The sequence below is a fragment of the Dysidea avara genome, chromosome 2, assembly GCF_963678975.1.
Source record: "Dysidea avara chromosome 2, odDysAvar1.4, whole genome shotgun sequence".
NCBI lineage: Eukaryota > Metazoa > Porifera > Demospongiae > Dictyoceratida > Dysideidae > Dysidea > Dysidea avara.
The window spans coordinates 14,704,344-14,731,544 of NC_089273.1; the positions used below are offsets into that span (position 1 = coordinate 14,704,344).

Below are 27,201 nucleotides of genomic sequence, written 5' to 3' on the forward strand. Positions count from 1 at the left end.
AGCTGCAAACAAATCACTCTGTAGAGAATTAAGCTACAATGAAACCGCCATGTAGAGAGTTCAGCCTCATACAAACCACCTTGTAGAGAATTCAACTACAACAAATCACCCTGTAGAGAAGAAGTTACCTTGTAGAGAGTTCAGCTACAAAGAAACCATCATGTAGGGAGTTCAGCTACAAAGAAACCACCATGTAGAGAGTTTAGCTGCAAACAAATCACCTTCAGAGAGTTCAGCTAGAAACAAATCACCCCGTAGAGAGATCAGCTGGACGAAGTCACCTTGTAGAGAGTTCAGCTACAAAGAAACCATCATGTAGACAGTTCAGCTGCAAACAAATCACCCTGCAGAGAGTTCAGCTACAAAAAAATCACCCTGTAGAGAGTTCAGCTAGATGAAGTCACCTTATAGAGAGTTCAGCTACAAAGAAACCATCATGTAGAGAGTTCGGCTACAAAGACACCACCATGTAGAGAGTTTAGCTGCAAACAAATCACCTGTAGAGAGTTCAGCTAGAAACAAAATACCCTGTAGAGAGACCAGCTAGAAGAGGTTACCTTGTAGAGAGTTCAGCTACAAAGAAACCATCCTGTATATAGTTCAGCTACATTTCAAGTCACCCAGTAGAGAGATCAGCTGCAAAAAAATATCCTGTGGGGAATAATGGGCATGTAATAAATATATGTATATAATTTGTATAATTACTAATAAAATCAAAAATAATTGAAGTACTAAAACTCTTCTTTAAGTTCTTTTCTTCTTCCTGTAGTAAAGAAAAAAACACATGGGTTAAAAAAGCCCCAAAGCCAGCCATAGGCCGGTTTGCAGTATACAAATACAAAAAGAAGTGATATCTAATCAAAAACAGCCAAGCTGTAAAAAAAGGTGCAGCCCCCAAAAAGGCCATGGTGAAAAAAGATGTGAAATCCAAGGTGGCGGCCAAGAAATGGCTGTGATGGTAGGTTAATGGTTACATTTTAATAATGACAATTCAGGTGAATTTTGTGCCGCTTGGTCTTGGCACCAAATTCACCTGAATTGTTGTTATTGAAATGTAACCATTAACCTACCATCACAGCCATTTCTTGGCCGCCACCTTGGATTTCACATCTTTTTTCACCATGGCCTTTATGGGGGCCGCACCTTTTTTTACAGCTTGGCTGTTTTTGATTAGATATATAATTCCATGACTGTTAGCATGATTTCTTTCAAACGACCAAACGTTTGCACTATGTGGTCTGTTAACTCCAAAATCGGTCTGTTTACTCCATGTACAGACCGATTTTCAGGTTATTCCTCCAAGCAGTTTACCCTGTGGCCATTAAAAAGTTGCTATTGCATTTTTAGAAAATTACATAATTTTATGTGACCGGATCTGCAAAAAGGAGTCTTATAGCCTTGCCAATGAGGTGAGTCATAACTCATCATGTGTTTAATCCATTGTCTTAAAATTACATCCAGAAATAGTGGTATGGTTGCAGCATAAGATGACCAAATTTCAGGCTGGTACCATGCACACAAGTCAAGTTTTGGATTGTCAAGTATATGCAATTGGAAAGGCTCTAAGACCCCTTTTTGCAGATCCGCTCACATATAATTTGCTTGTTCTTTATCAAATGTGTACAACATTTGGACTATACGTAAATGTACTATACTACATTCCTATTGCCCTCCAAGTTATAAGAAATCCACTAAAGTGCGCATTTTTGTTTGTTTGTGGGTTTTTATAACATTTTGCACTACATTAAACCTACTAACTTTACTATTGGGACAGTATAGATTAAGTTAAGTAGTTAGGACTATAATTTACTCATTTATTCATATCTAGTTGTCCTCTTTGTGTTGTTCCATGATCTACTCAATGGCTGACACATGGTGGGTAGAAATACATATGCATCCACACATTGCCCACACAATTATTTTACTTTACATTGTCACTTATTAACTGCCAACGTGCAACTACACTAAGCCTAGTCTAACCTGTAAACCCAAACCCATAATTGAACGCTCCATGTCACTCAGTATAGCAAGTCAAAGTATATTGTATCTTTGAACCGGTTGGATATCAAAACAATGAGCAAACTGCATTCCCATGATAATCAAGATATTATCCAGACAATAGCGCGAGTTAAACCCTGAGCAGCACCTTTAAAGGCCCAACACTAAAGTGGTATATCATTGATTAAACAGTGCCTGTACTTTAGGTATTGTACAAATTGCTCTTCTTGTTCTCTATTGCTATAACTCTGAAAGCCCTTACTAAATAATGCTCAAACTTTAACAGCCTATTTTCTCTCAGTTTTTTGTGGAGCAGATTACATATTGTAATAATAATAATATTGCAGAAAAATTTTACAAGCACTATTCTGTGCAATAAATTTATGTGTAATATGCACATTTGCAATATGCTGTGTAATATGTACATGTATATAGTATGCTACTAGGTATGTGTACATTATGCCGGAATCATTTTTGGAATAATTGGTGGTAAAAAGAATCAGGAATAATTCCGGAATTATAGGGTAATCTTCCAGAATAATTAATTAGAATTCCCACATTTTTTGTGTAGTATTGCAGAAAAATTCGCGAAAGAACATCCACAATCATTGCTAGCACAAAATTGGGCAAAAAGATTGAGATACTCTAATAGAGCAGTCGCTTACCCTAATAGAACAGTCAGACAATTTTTGGTGTGACTGCTCTATTAGAGTAACTCGATCTTTGGAGGTAGTTTTTATGCTTGCAAGCTGTTATATTTTCAGCTGCAGAAGGATATCCATTTGACTTTTCAATTTCAGGAATTACTCCAGGAATATTTGGGGAATAATTTTGGGAATAATAGGTGAATAAAAAAAGTAGGGACCCGCCGATTATGCTGGCATAATTATGAGCATAATAGATGCCTGAAAGCATTGAGCATAATGCTAGCATAATAGGTAGAATATTTGTGTAATAGTATGAATTCTTGCTTATTAAAATAGCTATCACAGAAAGATCGATATACTCTAATAGAACAGTCAGTAACTCTAATAGAACAATCACATAGCTGACTGTTCTATTAGAGTATATCGATCTTTTCTGTGATATGCATTTTGACAAGTAAGTTTGTGCTTCAGCCACTTATTATTTATCCATAAATTGGAAATTATTAGCAGAGCATGAGAACTAAGGCATAAATAATTGGGCATAATTTGAGCATAATGGGTAAGTATTGAGCATAAATTTAAGCATAATAGGTAAATTTTTGAGCAGTGCAGCATAGCATAATAGGTAAAATTATGAGCATAATCGGCGGGTCCCTAAAAAAAAGAATTGCCAGAAAGAATAATAGGTAATTTAAAAAGCATAATGTACTCAAGCCTATATGCTACGTATTTTAAAAATTGCTAATCTAAAAATTAATTAGGGATCTATGCAATAAAAATAGATATACTAGCTAGATATCTCCAACTTTGTGATTGGGATCCTGCTCGCGACAGGTTCATGACTACACCCATCAAATTAATATCTAATCCAAAACAGCCAAGCTGTAAAAAAAGAGTGCGGCCCTGAGAAAGGCTATGGTGAAAAAAGATGTGAAATCCAAGGTGGCGGCCAAGAAATGGCTGTGATGGTAGGTTAATGGTAAAAATTTTAATAACGACAATTCAGGTGAATTTTGTGCCAAGACCAAGCGGCACCAAATTCACCTGAATTGTTGTTATTAAAATTTTTACCATTAAGCTACCATCACAGCCATTTCTTGGCCGCCACCTTGGATTTCACATCTTTTTTCACCATAGCCTTTTTCAGGGCCGCACTCTTTTTTTACAGCTTGGCTGTTTTGGATTAGATTTCACTTCTTTTTGTATTTGTATACCCCAAAGCCGGCCTATGGCTGGCTTTAGGGCTTTTTAACCTGTCATTTTTTCTTTACTACAGGAAGAAGAAAAGATGAAGCAGGGTGATTTCTTTGTAGCTGACCTCTCTGCAAGGTGACCCTTCTAGCTGATCTCTCTACCGTATGACTTGTTTGTAGCTGAACTCTCTACAGGGTGGTTTGTTTGTAGCTGAACTCTCTACAAGGTAACTTCTTCTAGCTGATCTTTCTACAGGGTGATTTGTTTGTAGCTGATCATGAATTCTCTACAGGGCGATTTGTTTGCAGCTAAACTGCTGAACTCTCTACAATGTAACTTCTTCTAGCTGAACTCTCTACGGGTGGCTTGTTTCTAGCTGATCTCTCTACAGGGTGACTTGTTTCTAGCTGAACTCTCTACAGGGTGATTTGTTTGTAGCTGAATTCTCTACAAGGTAACTTCTTCTAACTGATCTTTCTACAGGGTGATTTGTTTGTAGCTGAATTCTCTACAGGGCAATTTGTTTGCAGCTGAACTCTCTACATGCTAGTTTCTTTGTAGCTGAACTCTCTACAATGTAACTTCTTCTAGCTGAACTCTCTACAGGGTGACTTGTTTGTAGTTGAACCCTCTACAGGGTGATTTGTTTGTAGCTGAACTCTCTACAAGGTAACTTCTTCTAGCTGATCTTTCTACAGGATGATTTGTTTGTCTCTACAGGGCAATTTGTTTGCAGCTGAACTCTGTACATGGTAGTTTCTTTGTAGCTGAACTCTCTACAACGTAATTTCTTCTAGCTGAACTCTCTACAGGGTGACTTGTTTCTAACTGAACTCTCTACAGGGTGATTTGTTTGTAGCTGAACTCTCTACAAGGTAACTTCTTCTAGCTGATCTTTCTACAGGGTGATTTGTTTGTAGCTGAATTCTCTACAGGGAAATTTGTTTGCAGCTGAACTCTCTATATGGTAGTTTCTTTGTAGCTGAACTCTCTACAACGTAATTTCTTCTAGCTGAACTCTCTACAGGGTGACTTGTTTCTAACTTAACTCTCTACAGGGTGATTTGTTTGTAGCTGAACTATCTACAAAGTAACTTCTTCTAGCTGATCTTTCTACAGGGTGATTTGTTTGTAGCTGAATTCTCTACAGGGCAATTTGTTTGCAGCTGAACTCTGTACATGGTAGTTTCTTTGTAGCTTAACTCTCTACAATGTAACTTCTTCTAGCTGAACTCTCTACAGGGTGACTTGTTTCTGGCTGATCTCTCTACAGGCCTAGGGTGACTTGTTTCTAGCTGAACTCTCTACAGGGTGATTTGTTTGTAGCTGAACTCTCTACAAGGTAGCTTCTTCTAGCTGATCTTTCTACAGGGTGATTTGTCTGTAGCTGAATTCTCTACAGGGCAATTTGTTTGCTGCTGAACTCTCTACATGGTAGTTTCTTGTAGCTGAATTCTCTACAATGTAACTTCTTCTAGCTGAACTCACTACAGGGTGACTTGTTTGTAGCTGAACCCTCTACAGGGTGATTTGTTTCTAGCTGAACTCTCTACAAGGTAACTTCTTCTAGCTGATCTTTCTACAGGGTGATTTGTTTGTAGCTGAATTCTCTACAGGGCGATTTGTTCGCTGCTGAACTGTCTACATGGTAGTTTCTTTGTAGCTGAACTCTCTACAATGTAACTTCTTCTAGCTGAACTCTCTACGGGTGACTTGTTTCTAGCTGATCTCTCTACAGGGTGACTTGTTTCTAGCTGAACTATCTACAGGGTGATTTGTTTGTAGCTGAACTCTCTACAAAGTGACTTCTTCTAGCTGATCTATCTACAGGATGACTTGTTTCTAACTGAACTCTCTACAGTGTGATCTGTTCATAGCGGAACTTTTTACTGGGTGATTTGTTTGCAGCTAAACTCTTTGCATGATTGTTTCTTTGTAACTGAACTTTCTACAAGGTAACTTCTTCTAGCTGATCTCTCTACAAGATGACTTGTTTCTAACTGAACTCTCTACAGTGTGATCTATTCATAGCGGAACTTTTTACTGGGTGATTTGTTTGCAGCTAAACTCTTTGCATGATCGTTTCTTTGTAACTGAACTCTCTACAATGTGACTTCTTCTAGCTGATCTCTCTACAGGATGACTTGTTTCTAACTGAACTCTCTATAGTGTGATCTGTTCATAGCAGAACTTTCTGAGTACTGGGTGATTTGTTTGCATCTAAACTCTTTGCATGATTGTTTCTTTGTAACTGAACTCTCTACAAGGTAACTTCTTCTAGCTGATCTCTCTAAAGGGCAATTTGTTTGTAGCTGAATTCTCTACAGGGTGATTTATTTCAGCTGAACTCTCTACATGATGGCTTCTTTGTAGCTGAACTCTCTATTAGGTACCTTCTTCTAGCTGATCTGACTACAGGGTGACTTGTTTGTAGCTGACTTCCCTACAGAATAACTTGCAATGTAATATAACTGAGTAAATTATACATGCAGCTGAATGCTTTATTAGGGTGACTGTTCTATTAGAGTATCTCGATCTCGCATTTGCTGCACATAGTTGCCTTTCGAATCATAACTCAGTGATTTGTAATCCGATTCTTCTGTACTACTGCAAGAACTTTCCATGATGATTATTCCAGCTACATACTGATTTTCAGCTCGTTGCTCTAAGTGGTTTGCCTGGTAGACACGAAAACTAATAGTTTTTTTATTCATAAAAATCGATCACGTAATTTTGACACAGGTTGGGTTTTGTGTCATATCTCCATGGTCTTTATTCCGATTCCTTTCAAACCACAAAAAGGCACTCCTACGATGGTTGCTCCATCTACATATCAATTTTCAACTGATTCCTCCAAGGGGTTTACCCTGTAGGCGTGACAGACCTTCGACCTTATTTTACGCAATAATCGGTCATAACTCCGTGAATGTTCATCGGATTCCTACCAAAGTTGGTACACAGATCCGCCTTAATGAGCCCTTTAAGTGTGCAAAATTTCAGCCCGATCCGAGCACGCATCTGTGTTTTATGGCGGATTTTGCGAAGTGTGCGAAATGAAGATGAAGAAGAAGAAAAAAATGAAGAAATTAAAACGAAATTTTGTTCGCTCGTATCTCGGAAATGGCTGGAGCGAGTTTCTTCAAATTTGGTATGTAGACTCCCCTAACTGGGCAGCATGTCTCTAGCAAATTTGATTCTAATCGGATAAGGGATCACAGAGCTACATAGGTGTGAAAATTGCATTTTCTTTCTTCCTGTTAATATACTCACGGTGTGGCGCGCCGGCTTCTTGGGCCGCACGACACACTATCGTGTGTCTTGATCTAGGTGGACCAATAGTGATAGAGTACGGAGACCACACCTCTTAACAATCTAGCTATTAGTAAATGAGATTACCTCACCCTTATTGGTACAGCTAGTTGCACACACCTTGGCTGACTTGAGATATACTCTAATACAACAGTCATGTATGATATTCTAATAGAACAGTCACAAGTTACATTGTAGCTAGCTATGCTACAACAAAAAAAACAACTAAAAAAACTAGTATTTTAAATTATTGTTAATTTAAAAATGAAGTAGGGATCTATGCAATAAAAATCAGTGAAACAATTAAGATAACAATGATGGTATTACAGCATAGCTCAGTGGAAAGTCCCTACTTTGGAATTTAACAAAATAATTGTTCATAGCTAATGTGCCAAAGTAAGGACTTTCCCACTGAGCTATGTTGTAAATAGTGTTGTACCGATTCCCACTTTTTAGGAAAAACTGATATCCGATATATTTTTGACCTGTTTTACCCTGTTTTACTGATAGTTAACCAATACCCAATTGTAGGTCTTAACAAATTTAATTACACTTGTGCATACTCCACTAAAAGTACAGCCAGTAAAGCCATTGTTGTTGGGTTGTACACTTACGTACCTCAACTCAAAGTTACTAGTCAGTCCAGTGGGCAAGGCTCCAACCATCACTATTTATTATTGTGATTACCACAAAACATAAACAAATTGCCTAAGTACATGCTAGTGCCTTTGACACCAGCCCTCCAGTGGTACTGCAGCTGCTGAAGCTGAATAGACTAATAATCTGCTGGCCACAGCCCATGCAACCAATTTCCGATTATGGTAAAAACAGCTAATTATTGGCTTCTACTGATTACCGATCCAATAAAATTGGTACAACTCCAGCTGTAATGCCATCATTCATCTCTTATTTCACTACTTTTTATTGCATAGATCCCTACTTCATATATTTTTAAAATACTAGTTTATTAGTTTTTTGTTGTAGTACAGCTAGCTTCAATGCAACTTGTGACTGTTCTATTAGAATATCATACATGACTGTTGTATTAGAGTGACTGTTGTAGATCAATATAGAGTGAGGTGCCGGATCTTGTTTACTGTTAAGTAAATAGCTAGATTGTTAAGAGGTGTGGTCTCCATACTTTATCGCTATTAGTCCACCTAGATCTTTATTTGATGGGCATGGTCACGAACCTATCGCAAACAGGATTCCAATCACGAAGTTGCAGATATCTAGCTATTATATCTCTTATAGTAGTGCCGGGACTAAAAGCACTTCTGAAATCCAGCTCTGAAATAATTCTGTGGCATGTAAGATAGAAAGTGTTGATACGGAAAATTAATGCCTCAAATGGTTTTATTGGATGAAAAAGATGACAAGCAGTTTCATTGAAGATAAAAGAAAAGACAAGGGCAGAGGGCCTGCAATTGGCAGAACCCCAAAAAGTACATCCCACTGGTGATTTTGTTATAGTGGCATAAAATAATGACCGTGTGCTGCTTTGTTTGGCCTCTAGCCTTGCGAATATGGTCAGTCTGGCAGTCAGTCAGGCAGTCAGTCAGGCAGTGAGACTTAAATTCGAGTTTTGGCGATTTGTTTTAAATATCTATATCCGGCTACCTGTAACTATCATACAGTACAATAGTAACTGTATAGTGGGGACCACAAAGGAGTAGGTGTGGCCCACGAAATAACATCACCCAAAAACCAGCCTCAATTTTCCCTGACGACGATGAGGCAGTATTAGTGAGGTAAAACTAAGCCCAAACAAGCTTTCAGATCAACCCGAAATGCTTTCAACAAAAATCTACGGAATTTTAATTTTTTTTTATTTGGCGGAATTTTCTACTGACTCACTGAGTAAGTAAGTAACTGACTGACTGATGCCTTCAGACAAGCATAACTTGATAAGGGCTAAGGCTACAGGCTTGATTTTTTCACTGTTCGACATTGCTTCAGCCCAACAGGTGCCTTTTGGCATACTGCAGTATGTACAATGCATTATTCATGGACTTACTAGTGTCCTCCTTTGTGTGCCATTCATCTTTGCTAACAAGGAAAGGTATCGATTTGGCGCAAGCACATGATGGCTTCCCTTCGAAATGGAAATCGTCCGTATTTTTCATAGTGGCTATTTTGATTGCAGAGGTGGTTTTCAAACAGTTCTTGATTTGTATTGCTGTGTAACAGGTTGAACATAGCTGACAGTGAAGAGTAATGAATGCTTCACTTTTCAGATGATATTTAATAAATTGGGGCACGGCACCATTTCTTTTGGTATGCATAGATTGTAGAGGTGCTTCTGGAAAGTTCTTGGTTCGAAACGCTGTGTAATGGGTTGAACGTAGCTGACAACGAAGTGTAATGGATACTTCACTTTTCAGGCAATAAGTGATATAACTGGGGCATGCGGTGCCATTTCAGATGTGGTGCCATTTCAGATGCGGTGCCATTTCAGATGCGGTATGCATGGGTTCACCAGTCATAATAAAACTATTCACAAAAAAAGTTAACAAACAAGTACACGAAAAAATTTGGGATTTTCAACTACATAGAGTAGGGATCATAGCACATCGATAAAAAGTACTGAAACAAGTTGGAGTAGTCCGTGATATTAATCACAGTAAAACAACAAGAAGTGTTATTTCCCTACTGTGCATTTCCATTATGGTATCTTGAGCACAGTAGGGATATAACGCTTCTTATTGTTTTACTGTGATTAATTTTCATATCATGGACTACTCCAACTTGTTTCAGTACTTTTTATCGATGTACTATGATCCCTACTCTAGTTGAAAATTCCAAATTTTTTCGTGTACTTGTTTTGTTATATTTAATGCTGTATAAGATATTATATGCACTAGTACTATTTCGTAAAGGTGATTTTCATCATGTAAAATGTGCCTGTAGGACAATTTTAAAGGCGGGATTTTAAATGGTGCAAATTTTTTGAGGTGATTTCACTTAAATGATGATGACAAAAATGATATTTTCAGCACTTAAATGACTGGATCTTACAATTGAGTTTGTTAGTAATGTGCCAATGATAGACACTTTGGTGTGGTAAACTTTATTCAAGAGGCTTTAGTTTTGACTTGCACTGCTATTCCTTTGTAGCAACATTCTATTTTGCTATAACAATGTATTGTGTAAAGATGCTTGTATCACATTATGATTTGTGTATATATTTTATTCACTTAGTATGCAGTGAAGTAATGCTCAGATATGTGACTTGGTCTGCGAAAGGGGTCTTATAGCCCTTTCAATTACATTTACTTGGCAACCTGTAACTTAACTTGTGAATGTGGTATCACCCTGACATTTAGTCCCCTTATGCCCTTAATGTAGCACTATACATAGCTTGGTGTAATATCAAGGTGATAAGTTGAAAATATGAGGAGCTATGATTTGTCAAACTTGACAATTTGGAAAGGCTATAAGACCCCTTTCCGTAGACCAGGTCACATAATAATATTATTTTACATTATCAAAATTTTCTGTTCATGGAGAATATAAACATCTTTGTTGTATGTTCGTACAACAAAAGGCATTTGCTATTGATGCTTATTTACAATGCGGTAAAAAAAAGTTTTCTGTCATCATTCTTTGTTCACAAATGGCCTTCTTTATTGTGCACATGGTGAAATATGTATATGAAAAGAATTATACTTTGATGGAATTATCAGTTCATTGTGAACAGAGTGAGAAAGATTCTATCTTTGTAGTTAAATTTCAGTCATGGGTTACGAGTGATTAAGTGCCTGAGTTAGTTTCAACACTTTTAAACATAAAGTTGTTATTGGTCCTGCTGTTCAATTGTACATAATTATGTACCTGTATACATGTATGTAACCAAAGAAATGCTTTTGATAGCATTAGATTGTGAACCAAAGCTTTAATGTCATTCAAAACTGTTTCCAGATTGTCCAGAAGATGTTACTATGGGGGTGGTATGGGAACGTTCCCTAACAAAGACTACACACAAATACCAGTGCTCAAGCATTCATCCATCATTCAAGTTAGCTGATATGGCTATGAGAGAATGTATGAGGAACAGGAGCTGGTCACCAGTTGATATGTCACAATGTGTAATGGATGTTGATAGTCCAGTAGTGATGATACTGGTGATCACTTTGGACACCGAGAATACTACCATGGTACAGGCTAAGATGGATCAAATAATGGAAGAAGTATGTATCGTTACAAACATGGACACATGTTTCTGTTTAAGGCCCAATTTGTTCACATACAAAATGTATTTCCAACGATTTAGTGTAATACAAGCCTCTAAGGTAATTAGGTAGCTGCCTAGGAAGGCATGTGTAACTGTAATGTCATGTGTGGCAATATGATGCATGCATAGTCCAGCTATATTAAATATGTATATACGAGGCTGCCTAGGTCCAGTCATGGATTTTTTCTCCTTTCTCCACCTTTTCAAACACACTTTATGTAACAACTTTAAACAGGCTGTAGGACCGGGTGTCCTACAGACCTTCAGCACTTGTGCTATAAAACCTTAACAAATAAATTTTAAAAATGTGAAAAGTGATACAGCTGTGTAGTATGGTGCTTGAATTAGGGGAATTGCAATAGTGAACAGTCAAGGATACTAACAGAGCAGTTACTACCTTTAATAGACCAGTCCTATGTGCTATTCCTTTAGTGTTGTCCTTGATGGGAAAAGCTTTTCAGGGCTCAAAATAATGTTCCAACAGCCAAACAATTTCTGGTCAATATTGTATATTGACTGGTAACATATTTTGTCCAACATTCACCACTCAATATATGCATATTTAGTAGGTCTCCTGGGGTTCCAGAAACCTGCTGTGAAGTTTGAACTTGTGAGCTTGCAGCAGGAAAACCAGACTATATACGTAGTTTGGCACTACATTATTGTAGAAAAAATAGGACAGGTCGAGGAAGACAGCCACAGTGTAACAGGATTTATTCTTCAAAAGTGGAATATGAGTAAGCATTTTACTACAAGGTAGCAGTCAAAATTATTCTAATAGAAAGTTCATATCAAATATAAATTTGAAATGTGTATTAAAAATGCTAACAAAGAATCATGTAGCAACTTAATAAAGAGCTTTTTTGTATTTGATTGTACGATTTGGATATATATTTGGATATATACATATGTATGCATGTTTGGATCACTACAATACCTGACCAGTCATAAACCATAATGGATATTTAGGGGCTAAAAGGAACCGTTATAAGCATTGGCCAATCATAAATCTCAGTACTGTTGCGTGATATACTGTAGAACTACTTCATTAATATACTGCATATCATGATTACTACACACTATACGATAAATTATCACATATAAATCAGCATGAAACCATGGTAAAAATTTACGTAACAAATGTGTTACATATAAATGAAAAGTAGTAATAGAACACAACATAGTCCTGCCTAATCTACTGGAAATCTGTATCGAACAAAATGAGTTTTGCTGTACTGTCTTAAACATCATTTTTCAGTAAGCTTTGAGTAAAAGTGCTACACCATTATACATGACAGTAATATGTAAACAATTATATTACAATCACAATATAGAAATTATCACAGTAAGAAATATTATTGATATACGTACGTATTGCACATCTCAGTAAATTTGAAGTGATTAAATGCTAAAACTCTGTCGGCTGTGCCCCCAGACATGTGGGTTTGTGACTCACTACCATATCTGAAATCACCAATTACATCGGAAAAATTCTCCATATGCCCCTGATATACAGGTGTTTTATCCTAGGTATCAAGTTATGTGTGTAGTTATTCTACAATTTTCATAGACATTTATGCAATACTAATACTTTATAACTATAATATATATGCTCATTGTTATACATATGTCACTATGTATACTCTTAAACTGTACATATTTACAGATTAGCAATGCAGTCATCGATGCAACAAGTGTTCAGTTTGTAATGTTAGACACTTTTGAGAAAGTTTCTCTCAAGATTACATATGAGTTCAGTACATTTACATCTGATCAGTTGGTGGAGCTTATTAATTATGAACAGAGATTAACTACTGTAGGAAGATTCAATGTCTCTACTGGTCCTCAACTAACTGTTTTTGAATCAACAGGTATGTACATACAGTGTTCACACAATCTATGTATATTCTTCGTGAACAGTTGGGTCAGTTGTGTTTGGTTATATGGACACCAACCTATTATGCTTTTAATGTTTACCAATGTATTATGCTCAGGGGCAGTTCTAAAAATCTGCTCTTGTTCCAAAGTAGAAGAGTATCATGGTCAAACCTTATGATGCTGCGAAGATCCAGACATTTGATTTCACTCTGATAGAGCCTAATAATAGTGTAGATCTATAGCCTAAGCAGCTAGCAATGGTTAAAAATAGCCCCTCAACATTGTTTACAGTTGAATATAACTGTTCAGCCTCTGATTTGAAGCCATAATATAGCAGTTATACTGTACAACAGTTTAAAATTAAAGTGATAATGATTTTAGAGGCCTTAACACACTTATAGAAGCAATTATGGATGGTAAAGTGAGGTAGTTTATGGCACTTGCCCCTCTAGTGGTCAAATAAGTCGATTTTGGATTATTGTGACTGTTCTAGGTAGATTGATAGCTTGTGATAGATTGTTATAGCCGTGTTTTGTCATGATATAGCTGTGCTACGTATATCAATCGTCTTGACTTTTCAACCTGACTGGAACCTGGAAAGTGAAACCTTAGAATGGTGTCTACATTTATCAATGTGTTCAAATTTTAGTCTATTATTCTCACAATCTCCATGAATGTTAAAATACATTTCAAAAATCAGTGCTTGCATTTTCAAGCTAGATTTTAAAAAACATGTACCATGAAGCCACCTAACTTCAAAGGCAATTTCAGGGTACATGTCTCATAAACCCTGGCTTACCATGGTACATTTAAGTTAAACATGGCTGGCCATGGTACATTTAAGTTAAACCATGGTTGGCCACGGTTTATTTAGTTAAACCATGTCCTTGATATCTGGTGAGGTAACGTTGGCTTGTTTTTTATAAGAATCCTGGCAGTATTCAATTGTGAAAGTTTATTATTGCTCACGTGATGAAAACCATGAAACCGATTTTCCATCCTACAGCACTCAGATGGAGGCAATTTGACTCCCTTACCACCCTATGAGTTGATACACAAAAGTTCAAGGTGAGAACTAGTGTCATAGGTAATTTACAAGCGCTTATCCACGTGTTTGATTACGTACCATGCCCACTTTTTGTACATCACAAGGTAACCACTCTACAGCAAACCATACCCCTCTGGATGTTTAGAAAACTGTGTAATCAGTGTTTAACCCTCTCACCGGGCGGTTTCCAATTATAAACACCCATAGCATCACATTCTAAACGCTCTGTAACTTCAGCCGAGCATTTTAGTATCCCCTGCGCTTATCCTGTAGTGGGCACGCCCTTAAGTGAACGGGAACAGGGATAACTGGTCTCTTGCGCACTATTGCGCGGTTAGATGATGCAATCGCGTACTTTTGGAATGTTGATAACAAGCATTGTAGACGATTCTTCGACGTGATAATGGCACTACTAATAAAAAGAAACAGCAAGGAGAGGGATTATATAGGTTGGAGTGGCGTGTTGCTACTTTTGTATGCCTCGAAACAGTGACCTCATGCTTGTATGCGCATGCGCACTTGCTCAAATGTTGAAAAACCAGACTTAGAGATAATTGCTTCAACTGTAAACTGGTTAGTGATGTTTATTGTGTTATTATAAACAATTCTAGCCTGTAAAGTAGTGCAATTTTACGTTTGGTTCACTTAGATTGATTTTCGTACTTTAAAGTTATATAATGCATTTGTAGTTACTCTTGTGTAAACAACAGCTTCATAATTGAATTCCTTGTTCTATAGTGAGTAAATTGATATATAGTTTAATAGGATTATGTGGTATGGTGTGTAAGTTATAGCAGTTTAGGAACAGTAGATTGGAGCCTCTACAAATGTGGCGGTGAAGGGGTTTAAGTGATACAGCAACTTTGAAACACTTGTAAAATTGCTAAATCGATTTCTGTGATATCCGTAGGATTTGCCCATTTATGTTAACAAACATAGTCACAACGTTAGTTGTTGCTGTCCCATAATCAAATTTTACAAGTTGGTCTATATAATGAATTCAGTGGTCGATCTCGTATTGGTTTTGGTGTGTAATCGCCCGCAGGGTCTTAGCCTGCATTGGCATGGTACATATCAGTTGTATCACATGCTCTTGTGATTTTCCTGATATGTACACCCAAGCTCGAGGGCCATCAGGCCTGAGAGCGTGGGTGTACATATCAGGCAAATCACTCAGGTACATGATACAACTATTACATAATTATTGTGCTGCAATAAATTTGCTAAATCCCATATCTGACTGTTAAAGCATTTATTGTTTAGTCAAGAGTCATAATGTTTTTGAAACTATCAACATTGATGTACTGGACAAACTTTGTCAACTATCTGAATATTTTAACCTTATGAGCACCAGCTGTTTATTCTATTTTGGAATTTATGTGCTCTAATATAACAGTTGCATATGTCAAATAATGGTACTTACCATACTGCTCTGTTGCAGCTACTGACTGTTCTGTTAGAGAAATTAAATTGTACAGCAAGGATTTACAATTTATTATAGTGTAATGTGATGTGATTAGTAATGTTATTATCCTAGAACAGCAAAAACAAAACATTATTGGTGTTTTAGACTATAACTTCTCAAATAAATTAAATGAAAGTGCACTTTCCATTTTAAATTATGAAATAAACATTAACTGTTCACAAAAGAACTGCAAATTGAAGACAAATCTCAACAAAAGGCATCTATTCTTCCACGCACAGTCAATTCTATAACACAAAAGACTGTAACCATTAATGGAAAAGCACAAAGTCGATCCATTTAATATTATACCATGTTGGTTTTCACTAATGACTAGTGAATAGCATAATTGAGTTATGAATCTACAAATTAGTAAATCAGCATGTGTGAAAGACCTCATTTCACAATTCCGGTTACATTTCAAACTCACGAACTAAAACTGTTCAAAATTGGTTACAGTTGCTGTAGAAATTTGTAATCTACATAAAAAATTTGCATTGCGTCTTGTAAATAACATGCACAATGCATGCGTGTAATTGCTGCTATAAATGAAGATCAGCTCTTGTTTCTAGGGATGCAGCGATTATGCCAGCATAATTTTGGGCATAATAGGTATGTGTAGGAATCAGGAATCATTCTAGCAATTTGATGTGATTATAAAGCTTTAACGGTAGGAAAATCAATTTTCCAAATTTTACAGTTTTACAAATACTCTAATAGAGCAGTCAGAAACTGTAATAGAGTAGTTACTGAATATTATTTACTCTAATAAAGCAGTCACATTGGAATGAAATACTCTAATACAGCAACCAGCTAAAGAATCCAAGACTATTGGAAGCTTAAACATCAATGAAAATGCATGGTCTGATGTAGCAATAAACTGGCATTATTACCTAATTATGGTGGCATAATTTTGGAAATAATGGACAATTCTCAAAGCATAATAGGTGATTTTTGAACATTACTCAAAAGCATAATGCTCAATTTGTGGAGCATAATAGCCTCATGCCTACCTGTTTCTTGTTTTCACTTGAACAACACTTTTGGTGGTGAAGCTATTTTTAATAGGTACATACAGATATCAGCTTGTGAAACACTAGTAGTGCAGCGGCATATTATGAAACACTAGTAGTGCAGCGGCATATTGTGAAACACTAGTAGTGCAGCGGCATATTGTGAAACACTAGTAGTCCAGCCGCATATTGTGAAACACTAGTAATGTAGCCGCATATTGTGAAACACTAGTAGTGCAGCCGCATATTGTGAAACACTAGTAGTGCAGCCGCATATTGTGAAACACTAGTAGTGCAGCGGCATATTGTGAAACACTAGTAGTGCAGCGGCATATTGTGAAACACTAGTAGTGCAGCGGCATATTGTGAAACACTAGTAGTGCAGCGGCATATTGTGAAACACTAGTAGTGCAGCGGCATATTGTGAAACACTAGTAGTGCAGCCGCATATTGTGAAACACTAGTAGTGCAGCAGCATAATTGTGAAACACTAGTAGTGCAGCGGCATATTGTGAAACACTAGTAGTGCAGCGGCATATTGTGAAACACTAGTAGTCCAGCCGCATATTGTGAAACACTAGTAATGTAGCCGCATATTGTGAAACACTAGTAGTGCAGCCGCATATTGTGAAACACTAGTAGTGCAGCGGCATATTGTGAAACACTAGTAGTGCAGCCGCATATTGTGAAACACTAGTAGTGCAGCGGCATATTGTGAAACACTAGTAGTGCAGTGGCATATTGTGAAACACTAGTAGTGCAGTGGCATATTGTGAAACACTAGTAGTGCAGCGGCATATTGTGAAACACTAGTAGTGCAGCTGCATATTGTGAAACACTAGTAGTGCAGCGGCATATTGTGAAACACTAGTAGTGCAGCGACATATTGTGAAACACTAGTAGTGCAGCCGCATATTGTGAAACACTAGTAGTGCAGCGGCATATTGTGAAACACTAGTAGTGCAGCAGCATATTGTGAAACACTAGTAGTGCAGCAGCATATTGTGAAACACTAGTAGTGCAGCGGCATATTGTGAAACACTAGTAGTGCAGCGGCATATTGTGAAACACTAGTAGTGCAGCGGCATATTGTGAAACACTAGTAGTGCAGCGGCATATTGTGAAACACTAGTAGTGCAGCGACATATTGTGAAACACTAGTAGTGCAGCGGCATATTGTGAAACACTAGTAGTGCAGCGACATATTGTGAAACACTAGTAGTGCAGCCGCATATTTTGAAACACTAGTAGTGCAGCAGCATAATTGTGAAACACTAGTAGTGCAGCAGCATATTGTGAAACACTAGTAGTGCAGCCGCATATTGTGAAACACTAGTAGTGCAGCAGCATATTGTGAAACACTAGTAATGCAGCAGCATATTGTGAAACACTAGTAGTGCAGCAGCATAATTGTGAAACACTAGTAGTGCAACAGCATAGTCCAACATATCAAGCCTATTGTGCATTTTTTGATAAAAGCACCAAATATGGTACACATGTAGGTTAATACCTAATAATCAAATGGGGGCACTCACAAATGTACTCATGGTAGCCATAACAACTGTTTACAATATGGCTGCTATGAAAACACTACGGTATATTTTGTTGAAACAGCTAAAAACTTTTCCACAACAGTACACAATAACCAAATAAACATATAAACAAGTAAACAACTGCACAATAATGATAGGCAGCTCCAGGATTTTTGGTGACGGGAGCATATCTAGATTTTTGGGTGAAGACCAAAAAAGGTAATCACCGCTGAGAATAACTTCTATCCACTAACTATATAAAATATCACTGATAAAGTACATAAAAATCCTTATTTGTAGCTAAAAAGCTTGCTACACTTCTACTCTGAATACTGTGACTGCATTATTAGAATGATTGACTGCTCTATTAGAGTATCTTGATCTGAACATGACCGGTTTCTGGAAACCTCAGAAACTCCTCTGGAGCCACCCCTGATAGCAAGCAAATATAATTATTATCATATGCATAGAGAACACATGGCATCTATTCTGTAAATAGAGCACTCAAAGCACATGGTACCTTTACTAATTGAACAGCTCAACAGTATTTAGTTTAGTTTCTTATTGAAAGTTTTAAAGTTACTAGTTACAGAAAGGTTTGTGCATGTGTATATTCATACAATATTATATCATTGCACCATAATTGTGTATCAGGTCATTCTTAGTTCCATTGGACTCAATGTTGCCTAGCATGTCAACACAACCATGTCAGAAGTTTAAACTTATGTTAGAGTTAAAGCACCGCCGCGCGTGTGTACGGAAAATACAGTACAAGGGTGTGTGTCGAGGGGCTAATACAGCACGAGGCAAAGCCGAGTGTTGTATTTGCCTCGAGACACCCCTCGAGTACTGTATTTTTCGTACACACAAGCAAGGCGGTGCTTTAAGTATTATATTGTACCTCCTGGTCGCGTCTGGCTTGGAGCGATTTTCTCTAGTACTCAAACTGCTGCAATTTTCGGTGATCAAGACATACGGTAGTGTGTCGTGCGGCCCAAGAAGTCGGCGCGCAACCCCGTGAGTATATTGACAGGAAGAAAGAAAACGCAATTTTCGCACCTCCGTAGCTCTGTGCTGCCTAGATGAAACAAGACAAATTTTGCTGTGTACATTCCCTCCAACTTCAGTACTCCACATTCCAAATTTGAGCGAAATCGCTTCAGGCATTCCTGAGATATGCGACTTCAAAAATTGGCTTAGTTTCTTCGTTTTTTTTCTTCTTATTTTTCTTCCTCTTTTCGCACACTTACAAAAACTGCTATAAAACGCGAACGCGTTATCCGATTGCCTTGAAATGTGGCACACAGAAGGGGGGTATAAAGGCGCATCTCTGTACCAACTTTGGCTGGAATACCATAAACAGGCAAAGAGTTATGAGCGATTATGCACGAAAAATAACACCAATATGTTGTCACGCCTACAGGGTAAACCGCGTATGGGAAGAAGCTGAAAATCGGTGGGTGAATAGGTTAACTATTGAACCTCAAACCTTTTGTGGTTTGAAAGAAATCGAGCTAAAAACCAGGAAGATACAGCGAAAAAATCAACAGTGTGTAACAATTACGCAATCGAGATTAGCTAATTTATTATTATTATTAATATTATTATTATTATTATTATTATGCTTGCCACGCCTACCAGATAAACCACTTGGGGTAATGCTTTGAAAATCGCTGTACAGATGGAGTTATCATCTTAGAAAGGCTCTTCAATGGTGTAGAAAAATCAGACTTAAAGCCACGGAGTTATAACACGAAATCCAACTTGGTGCAGCAAGTGCGAGATCGAGATACTCTAATAGAGCAGTCATCCTAACAGAGCAGTCACCCTGAACAGAATTCAAGAGATCAGTTAGAAATAAGTAACCTGTATAGAGATCAGCTACAAACAAATCACCCTGTAGAGAGTTCAGCTACAAACAATTCACCCTGTTCAGACATCAGTTAGAAGAAGTTTTCTTGTAGAGAGTTCAGTTACAAACAAATCACCCTGTTGAAAGATCAGCTAGAAGATGTCACCTTATAGATAGTTCAGTTACAAAGAAACCACCATGTAGAGAATTCAGCTACAAACTAGTGACCCTGTAGATACATCAGCTAGAAGAAGTTACCTTGTAGAGAGTTCAACTACAAAGAAACCATTCTGTAAAGAGCTCAGCTGCAAACAAATCACCTATACAGAATTAAGCTACAAACAAATCACCCTGTAGAGAGATCAGCTAGAAGAAGTTACCTTGTAGATAGTTCAGCTACAAACAAATCATCCTGTAGAGAGATCAGCTAGAAGAAGTTACCTTGTAGATAGTTCAGCTACAAACAATTCACCCTGTACAGAGCTCAGTTAAAAGAGGTTTCCTTGTAGAGAGTTCAGCTACAGACAAATCACCCTGTAGAGAGATAAGTTAGAAGAAGTTACCTTGTAGATCGTTCAGCTACAAACAATTCACCCTGTAAAGAGATCAGCTAGAAGAAGTTACCTTGTAGAGAGTTCAGCTACAAAGAAACCATCATGTAGAGAATTCAGCCGCAAACAAATCATGTATAGAGAGTTCAGCTACAAATAAATCTCCCTGTAGAGAGATCAGCTAGAAGAAGTTTCCTTGTAGAGAGTTCTGCTACAAACAAATCACCCTGTAGAAAGATCAGCTAGAAGAAATCACCTTGTAGAGAGTTCAGCTTCAAAGAAGCAATCGTGCGAGAGTTCAGGTACAAACAAATTGTCCTGTAGAGAGATCAGCTAGAAGAAGTTACCTTGTAGAGAGTTCAGCTACAAAGAAAACCATCATGTAGATAGTTCAAGTACAAACAAATCACCCTGTAGAAAGATCAGCTATAGAAGAAATCACCTTGTAGAGAGTTCAGCTACGAAGAAACTATCATGTAGAGAGTTCAACTACAAACAAATCACCCTGTAGAAAGATCAGCTATAGAAGAAATCACCTTGTAGAGAGTTCAGCTACAAAGAAACCATCATGTAGAGAGTTCAGCTACAAACAAATCGGCCTGTAGAGAGATCAGCTAGAAGAAATTACCTCGTAGAGAGTTCAGCTACAAAGAAACCATCATGTAGAGAGTTCAGCTGCAAACAATTCACCTGTAGAGAGTTAAGCTACAAATAAATCTCCCTGTAGAGAGATCAGCTAGAAGAAGTCACCTTGCAGGGAGTTCAGTTACAAAGAAATAAACCATGTAGAGAGTTCAGCTGCAAAGAAATCACCTGTAGAAAGTTCAGCTAGAAACAAGTCACCCTGTAGAGAGATCAGCTAGAAACAAGTCACCTTGTAGAGAGTTCAGCTAGAAGAAGTCACATTGTAGAGCTACAAAGAAACTACCATGTAGAGTTCAGCTGCAAACAAATCACCCTGTAGAGAACTCAGCTACAAACAAATCGCCCTGTAGAAAGATTAGCTAGAAGAAGTTACCTTATAGGTAGTTCAGCTATGAACAGATCACCCTGTAGAGAGTTCAGCTACAAACAAATCACCCTGTAGAGAGTTCAGCTAGAAGAAGTCACCTTGCAGGGAGTTCAGTTACAAAGAAATAAACCATGTAGAGAGTTCAGCTGCAAAGAAATCACCTGTAGAGAGTTCAGCTAGAAACAAGTCACCCTGTAGAGAGATCAGCTAGAAACAAGTCACCTTGTAGAGAGTTCAGCTAGAAGAAGTCACATTGTAGAGCTACAAAGAACTACCATGTAGAGTTCAGCTGCAAACAAATCACCCTGTAGAGAACTCAGCTACAAACAATTCGCCCTGTAGAAAGATTAGCTAGAAGAAGTTACCTTATAGGTAGTTCAGCTATGAACAGATCACCCTGTAGAGAGTTCAGCTACAAACAAATCACCCTGTAGAGAGTTCAGCTACAAATAAATCACCCTGTAGAGAGTTCAGTTACAAAGAAACCACCATGTAGAGAGTTCAGCTGCAAAAAAAATCAATCACTCTGTAGAGAGTTCAGCTAGAAGAAGTCACCTTGTAGAGAGTTAAGCTGCAAATAAATCACCCTGTAGAGAATTCAGCTATAAACAAATCACCCTGTAGAAAGATCAGCTAGAGGAAGTTAACTTGTAGAGAGTTCAGGTACAAAGAAACCACCATGTAGAGAGTTCAGCTGCAAACAAATCACCTGTAGAGAGTTCAGCTAGAAACAAGTCACCCTGTAGAGAGATCAGCTAAAATAAGTCACCCTGTAGAGAATTCAGCTAGAAGAAGTCACATTGTAGAGAGTTCAGCTACAAAGAAACTACCACGTAGAGAGTTCAGCTGCAAACAAATCATCCTGTAGAGAGTTCAGCTAGAAGAAGTCACCTTTTAGAGAGTTCAGCTACAAAGCAACCACCATGTAAAGAGTTCAGCTGCAAAAAACTCAATCACCTTGTAGAATGATCGGCTAGAAGAAGTTACCTTGTAGAGAGTTCAGCTACAAAGAAACCACCATGTAGAGAGTTCAGCTGCAAACAAATCACCTATAGAGAGTTCAGCTAGAAACAAGTCACCCTGTAGAGAGTTCAGCTAGAAGAAGTCACATTGTAGAGAGTTCAGCTACAATGAAACTCCCATGTAGAGAGTTCAGCTGCAAACAAATCACCCTGTAGAGAACTCAGCTACAAACAAATATGCAGTGTAAAAAGATCAGCTAGAAGAAGTTACCTTGTAGAGAGTTCAGCTACAATGAAACCACCATGTAGAGAGTTCAGCTACAAACAAATCACCTGTAGAGAGTTCAGCTAGAAACAAGTCACCCTGTAGAGAGATCAGCTAGAAACAAGTCACCTTGTAGAGAGTTCAGCTAGAAGAAGTCACGTTGTAGAGAGTTCAGCTACAAAGAAACCACCATTTAGAGAGTTCAGCTGCAAACAAATCACCCAGTAGAAAGTTCAGCTATGAACAGATCACCCTGTTGAGAGTTCAGTGTGAAACAAGGAATCCTGTAGAGAGATCACCTAGAAGTATCGCCTTGTAGAGAGTTCAGCTACAAACAAATCACCTGTAGAGAGTTCAGTTACAAACAAATCACCCTGTAGAGAGATCAGCTAGAAGAAGTCACCTTGTAAAGAGTTCAGCTATAAAGAAACCACCATGTAGAGAATTCAGCTGCAAACAAACACCCTGTAGAGAACTCAGCTACAAACAAATCGCCCTGTAGAAAGATCAGCTAGAAGAAGTTACCTTGTAGGGATTTCAGCTACAAACAAATCACCCTGTAGAGAGTTCAGCTACAAAGAAACCATTCTGTAAAGAGCTCAGCTGCAAACAAATCACTTGTACAGAATTCAGCTACAAACAAATCACCCTGTAGAGAGATCAGCTAGAAGAAATTACCTTGTAGATAGTTCAGCTACAAACAAATCACCCTGTAGAAAGATCAGTTAGAAGAAGTTACCTTGGAGAAAGTTCAGCTACAAAGAAACCATTTTGTAAAGAGCTCAGCTGCAAACAAATCACCTGTACAGAATTCAACTACGAACAAATCACCTTGTAGAGAGATCAGTTATAAGAAGTTACCTTGTAGATAGTTAAGCTACAAACAAATCTCCCTGTAGAGAGATCAGCTAGAAGAAATTACCTTGTGGAGAGTTCAGCTACAAAGAAACCACCATGTAGAGAGTTCAGCTGCAAAGAAATCACCCTGTAGAAAATTCTGCCAGAAACAAATTGCCCTGTAGAAAGATCAGTTAGAAGAAGTTTCCTTTTAGAGAGTTCAGCTACAAGAAACCATTCTGTAAAGAGCTCAGCTGCAAACAAATCACCTATACAGAATTCAGCTACAAACACATCAACCTGTAGAGAGATCAGTTAGAAGAAGTTACCTTGTAGATCGTTCAGCTACAAACAATTCACCCTGTAGAGAGAGCAATTAGAAGAAGTCACCTTGTAGAGTGTTCAGTTACAAAGAAACCACCATTGAGATTTCTGTAATCAATATAATATTATGTGACCGGATTTGCGAAAAGGGGTCTTCCTCACACATCCAATTCCGTAACCGTTGGAGACCATAACTCAGTGTTCAAGTAACATATTAACCTGAAAATTTCACCACGTATTCAGCTATATTGGTGCTCACCACTGTCCAAAATTCAAGGCAATAGCTCTTTTCAATCTGAAGTTATCAATTGTCAAAGTTGGCAAATTGGATGTGTGTGGAAGACCCCTTTTCGCAAATCCGGTCACATATGTATTATACAGTATATATAATTTGTATATTTACTGATAAAATATTTAAAGTACATCTACTTCATCTTTTCTTCTTCCTGTAGTAAAGAAAAAAACATAGGTTAAAAAAGTCCCAAAGCTGGCCATAGGCCGGCTTTGGGGTATACAAATACAAAAAGAAATTAAATCTAATCCAAAACAGCTAAGCTGTAAAAAAAGTGTGCGGCCCTCAGAAAGGCTATGGTGAAAAAAGATGTGAAATCCAAGCTGGCGGCCAAAAAATGGCTGTGATGGTAGGTTAATGGTAAAAATTTTAATAACAACAATTCAGGTGAATTTTGGTGCCGCTTGGTCAATTGGCACAAAAATTCACCTGAATTGTCGTTATTAAAATTTTTACCATTAACCTACCATCACAGCCATTTCTTGGCCGCCACCTTGGATTTCACATCTTTTTTCACCATAGCCTTTCTGAGGGCCGCACACTTTTTTACAGCTTGGCTGTTTTGGATTAGATAAGGATATCAGTAAGTCTTTAACTATTCTATTTCTAGTTGTAGAACGAACTAATAGGATTAGTTTGGCTAGTTTTAGCGATTTACAATGTCACGCACGTTATCAGTCGTGCTGTCTTAGTGGAGTCGTGTTTTAAAAGCTTCGTGATCAGACGATCAGTAAGTGTTTATACAATCTATTCCTAGCCGTAGAATGAACTCGTAGGATTAGTTTTGCTGGTTTTAGCGATTTACAGAATTGTTTATGTAACATTCCACAAATAAATTCTCCGCATAACTGCACTGTATTTGCCCAAGTGTGCTGTATTTTCCCAAGTGTGCTGTATTTGCCCAAGTGTGCTGTATCTGCCCAATTAAGCGCATAAGTGTACTGTATTTGCTGTTATGCAGTTGATTAGTACTGTATGGAGAATACGATATGCGGCATCGCTTTGATCCTCCCACGCAAAGTACAATATATATATATATATATATATTGATATTTGGGAAACATCTTCATCTCAGCAGCCAGCTGGTACAAAGCAGGAGTTTTGTGTTATTTTAATAGCTATGTCAGGAAGTGACAGTAGAACTTCTCTTTTGAATTCAAAAAAGGAATGACGTTGGAAAGGGATATCAATCACTTGCTTAGAAGCTGGTCTTAATATGAATTGGGAAAGTTACCACGGACCTTGCCATTTGACAGACTGAATGAAGGACAAGGCATTGAAGCAGTATGATTATAATAAGTCTAATTAGCATAAGACATGTAAGCTCCATTACAACAAGCATATGCTACAAAGAGCAGGAAATAGAGAGCATCAAAGCCGAGAAGTAGATGATGCTCCACACGAGTGTACTATATTACAGTCTTTACTTAAGTCTGGTGGGGGAATTGTGTTTTTTCTGTGGTGAAGAAGGTGGACCAGGTACTGATGGCCTACATGAGGTGACAACTGTTCAAGTGGACCAACGTGTACACAAGTGTGCTGAACTCACTGGAGACAGTCTTCTCTTGGCCAAACTGAGTTTAGGTGTTATGATAGCCTTGGAAGCTAAGTACCACACCAAGTGTTTATTGGTTGGTACAACTGTGCAAGGAAGGTGCAGGCTGCTCAGAAACAAATAAGTAGTAAAGATGATGAAGTATCAGGAATCGTGTTTGCTGAGCTTGTAATGTATATTGAAGAAATTGGAAGCAAGCATTTCACCAGTTTTCAAACTCATTGATATGGCACAACTCTACATGTCTAGAATACAACAGTTTGGAGTCATGAGTGACAAACGAATGCATACATGTTCAACCCAATTGAAGCAAAGACTGTTTGCACATTTTCCAGATATGCAAGCTCCGAGTAAGGGGAGAGATGTTATGCTTGTATTTGATAAGGATATCGGTATTGCACTTAACAAAGTCTGTGACCAAGACAGTAACAGTGAAGTTGTTCATCTAGCATGTGCTGCACAGATTGTACACTGACACATGTTTGACTCCCACACCCTTTACTGAATCATTTTGTCAGGAAAGGTCTGTACCATGCACACTTGCTGTTTTCACTAGTAAGTATGGTGTTGGAAGGCCCAAGTATCAAGGACCAACTTTATGAGTTTTCAACACCATGCAGCAGTACTTTCCATTGCCCAGATTTTGATATTATTATAACAATGTTAAACACATGCATAAACAGGTAGATGCCATCTCATCTCTCCATCATAGTTCTGCACAAGAAAACAACATGGCCATCATCAAATATTACTACGTACTGTTGATACAGATATGTTGGCAATGATGGTAGCTGAAACTCTACCAGCTAAAGATGAAGTTTGGGTAGCAATTGGATCAGGAAATACTTTGCAATATATGGCAGCCCATCAAATTGAAGCTCATCTGGGATCAGAGAAGTCGTGTGCCCTTCCTCTGTTCCATGCACTAACTGGATGTGACACCATGTCAGTGTTTGCTAGACATGGCAACAAAATCTGGATGGACTATAATATTATAGAATTCATTCCCGGAACTTACTAATGCACTGCTGGAGCTAGCACATGAGATTTCAGAACAACTATGCATGTCATTGAGTATATCCAATAAATTGAGCAAAGTTCAAATTTGTATCACACACTCAGAGAGTTTATAATATTATATTATTCTAGTATTAATAACTACAATAATCAATCGTACAGTAATAGTCCATTATGAATAAGATAAAATGACCAAATTTGCATTGTTTGTATTAATAA

At 37.8% G+C, this 27,201-nt stretch overlaps 1 protein-coding gene across 1 annotated transcript in view; it reads left to right on the forward strand.

Annotated features, from left to right (window-relative positions):
* The window catches only part of LOC136246677 (low-density lipoprotein receptor-related protein 1B-like), a 169,954-nt gene that overhangs the window by 118,680 nt on the left and 24,073 nt on the right, over positions 1-27,201 (forward strand). The window contains exons 14-15 of the mRNA XM_066038225.1: positions 11,070-11,338; positions 13,049-13,253. Of these exons, the coding sequence (XP_065894297.1) occupies positions 11,070-11,338; positions 13,049-13,253 (474 nt within the window). The remainder of the gene's footprint in view (positions 1-11,069; positions 11,339-13,048; positions 13,254-27,201) is intronic.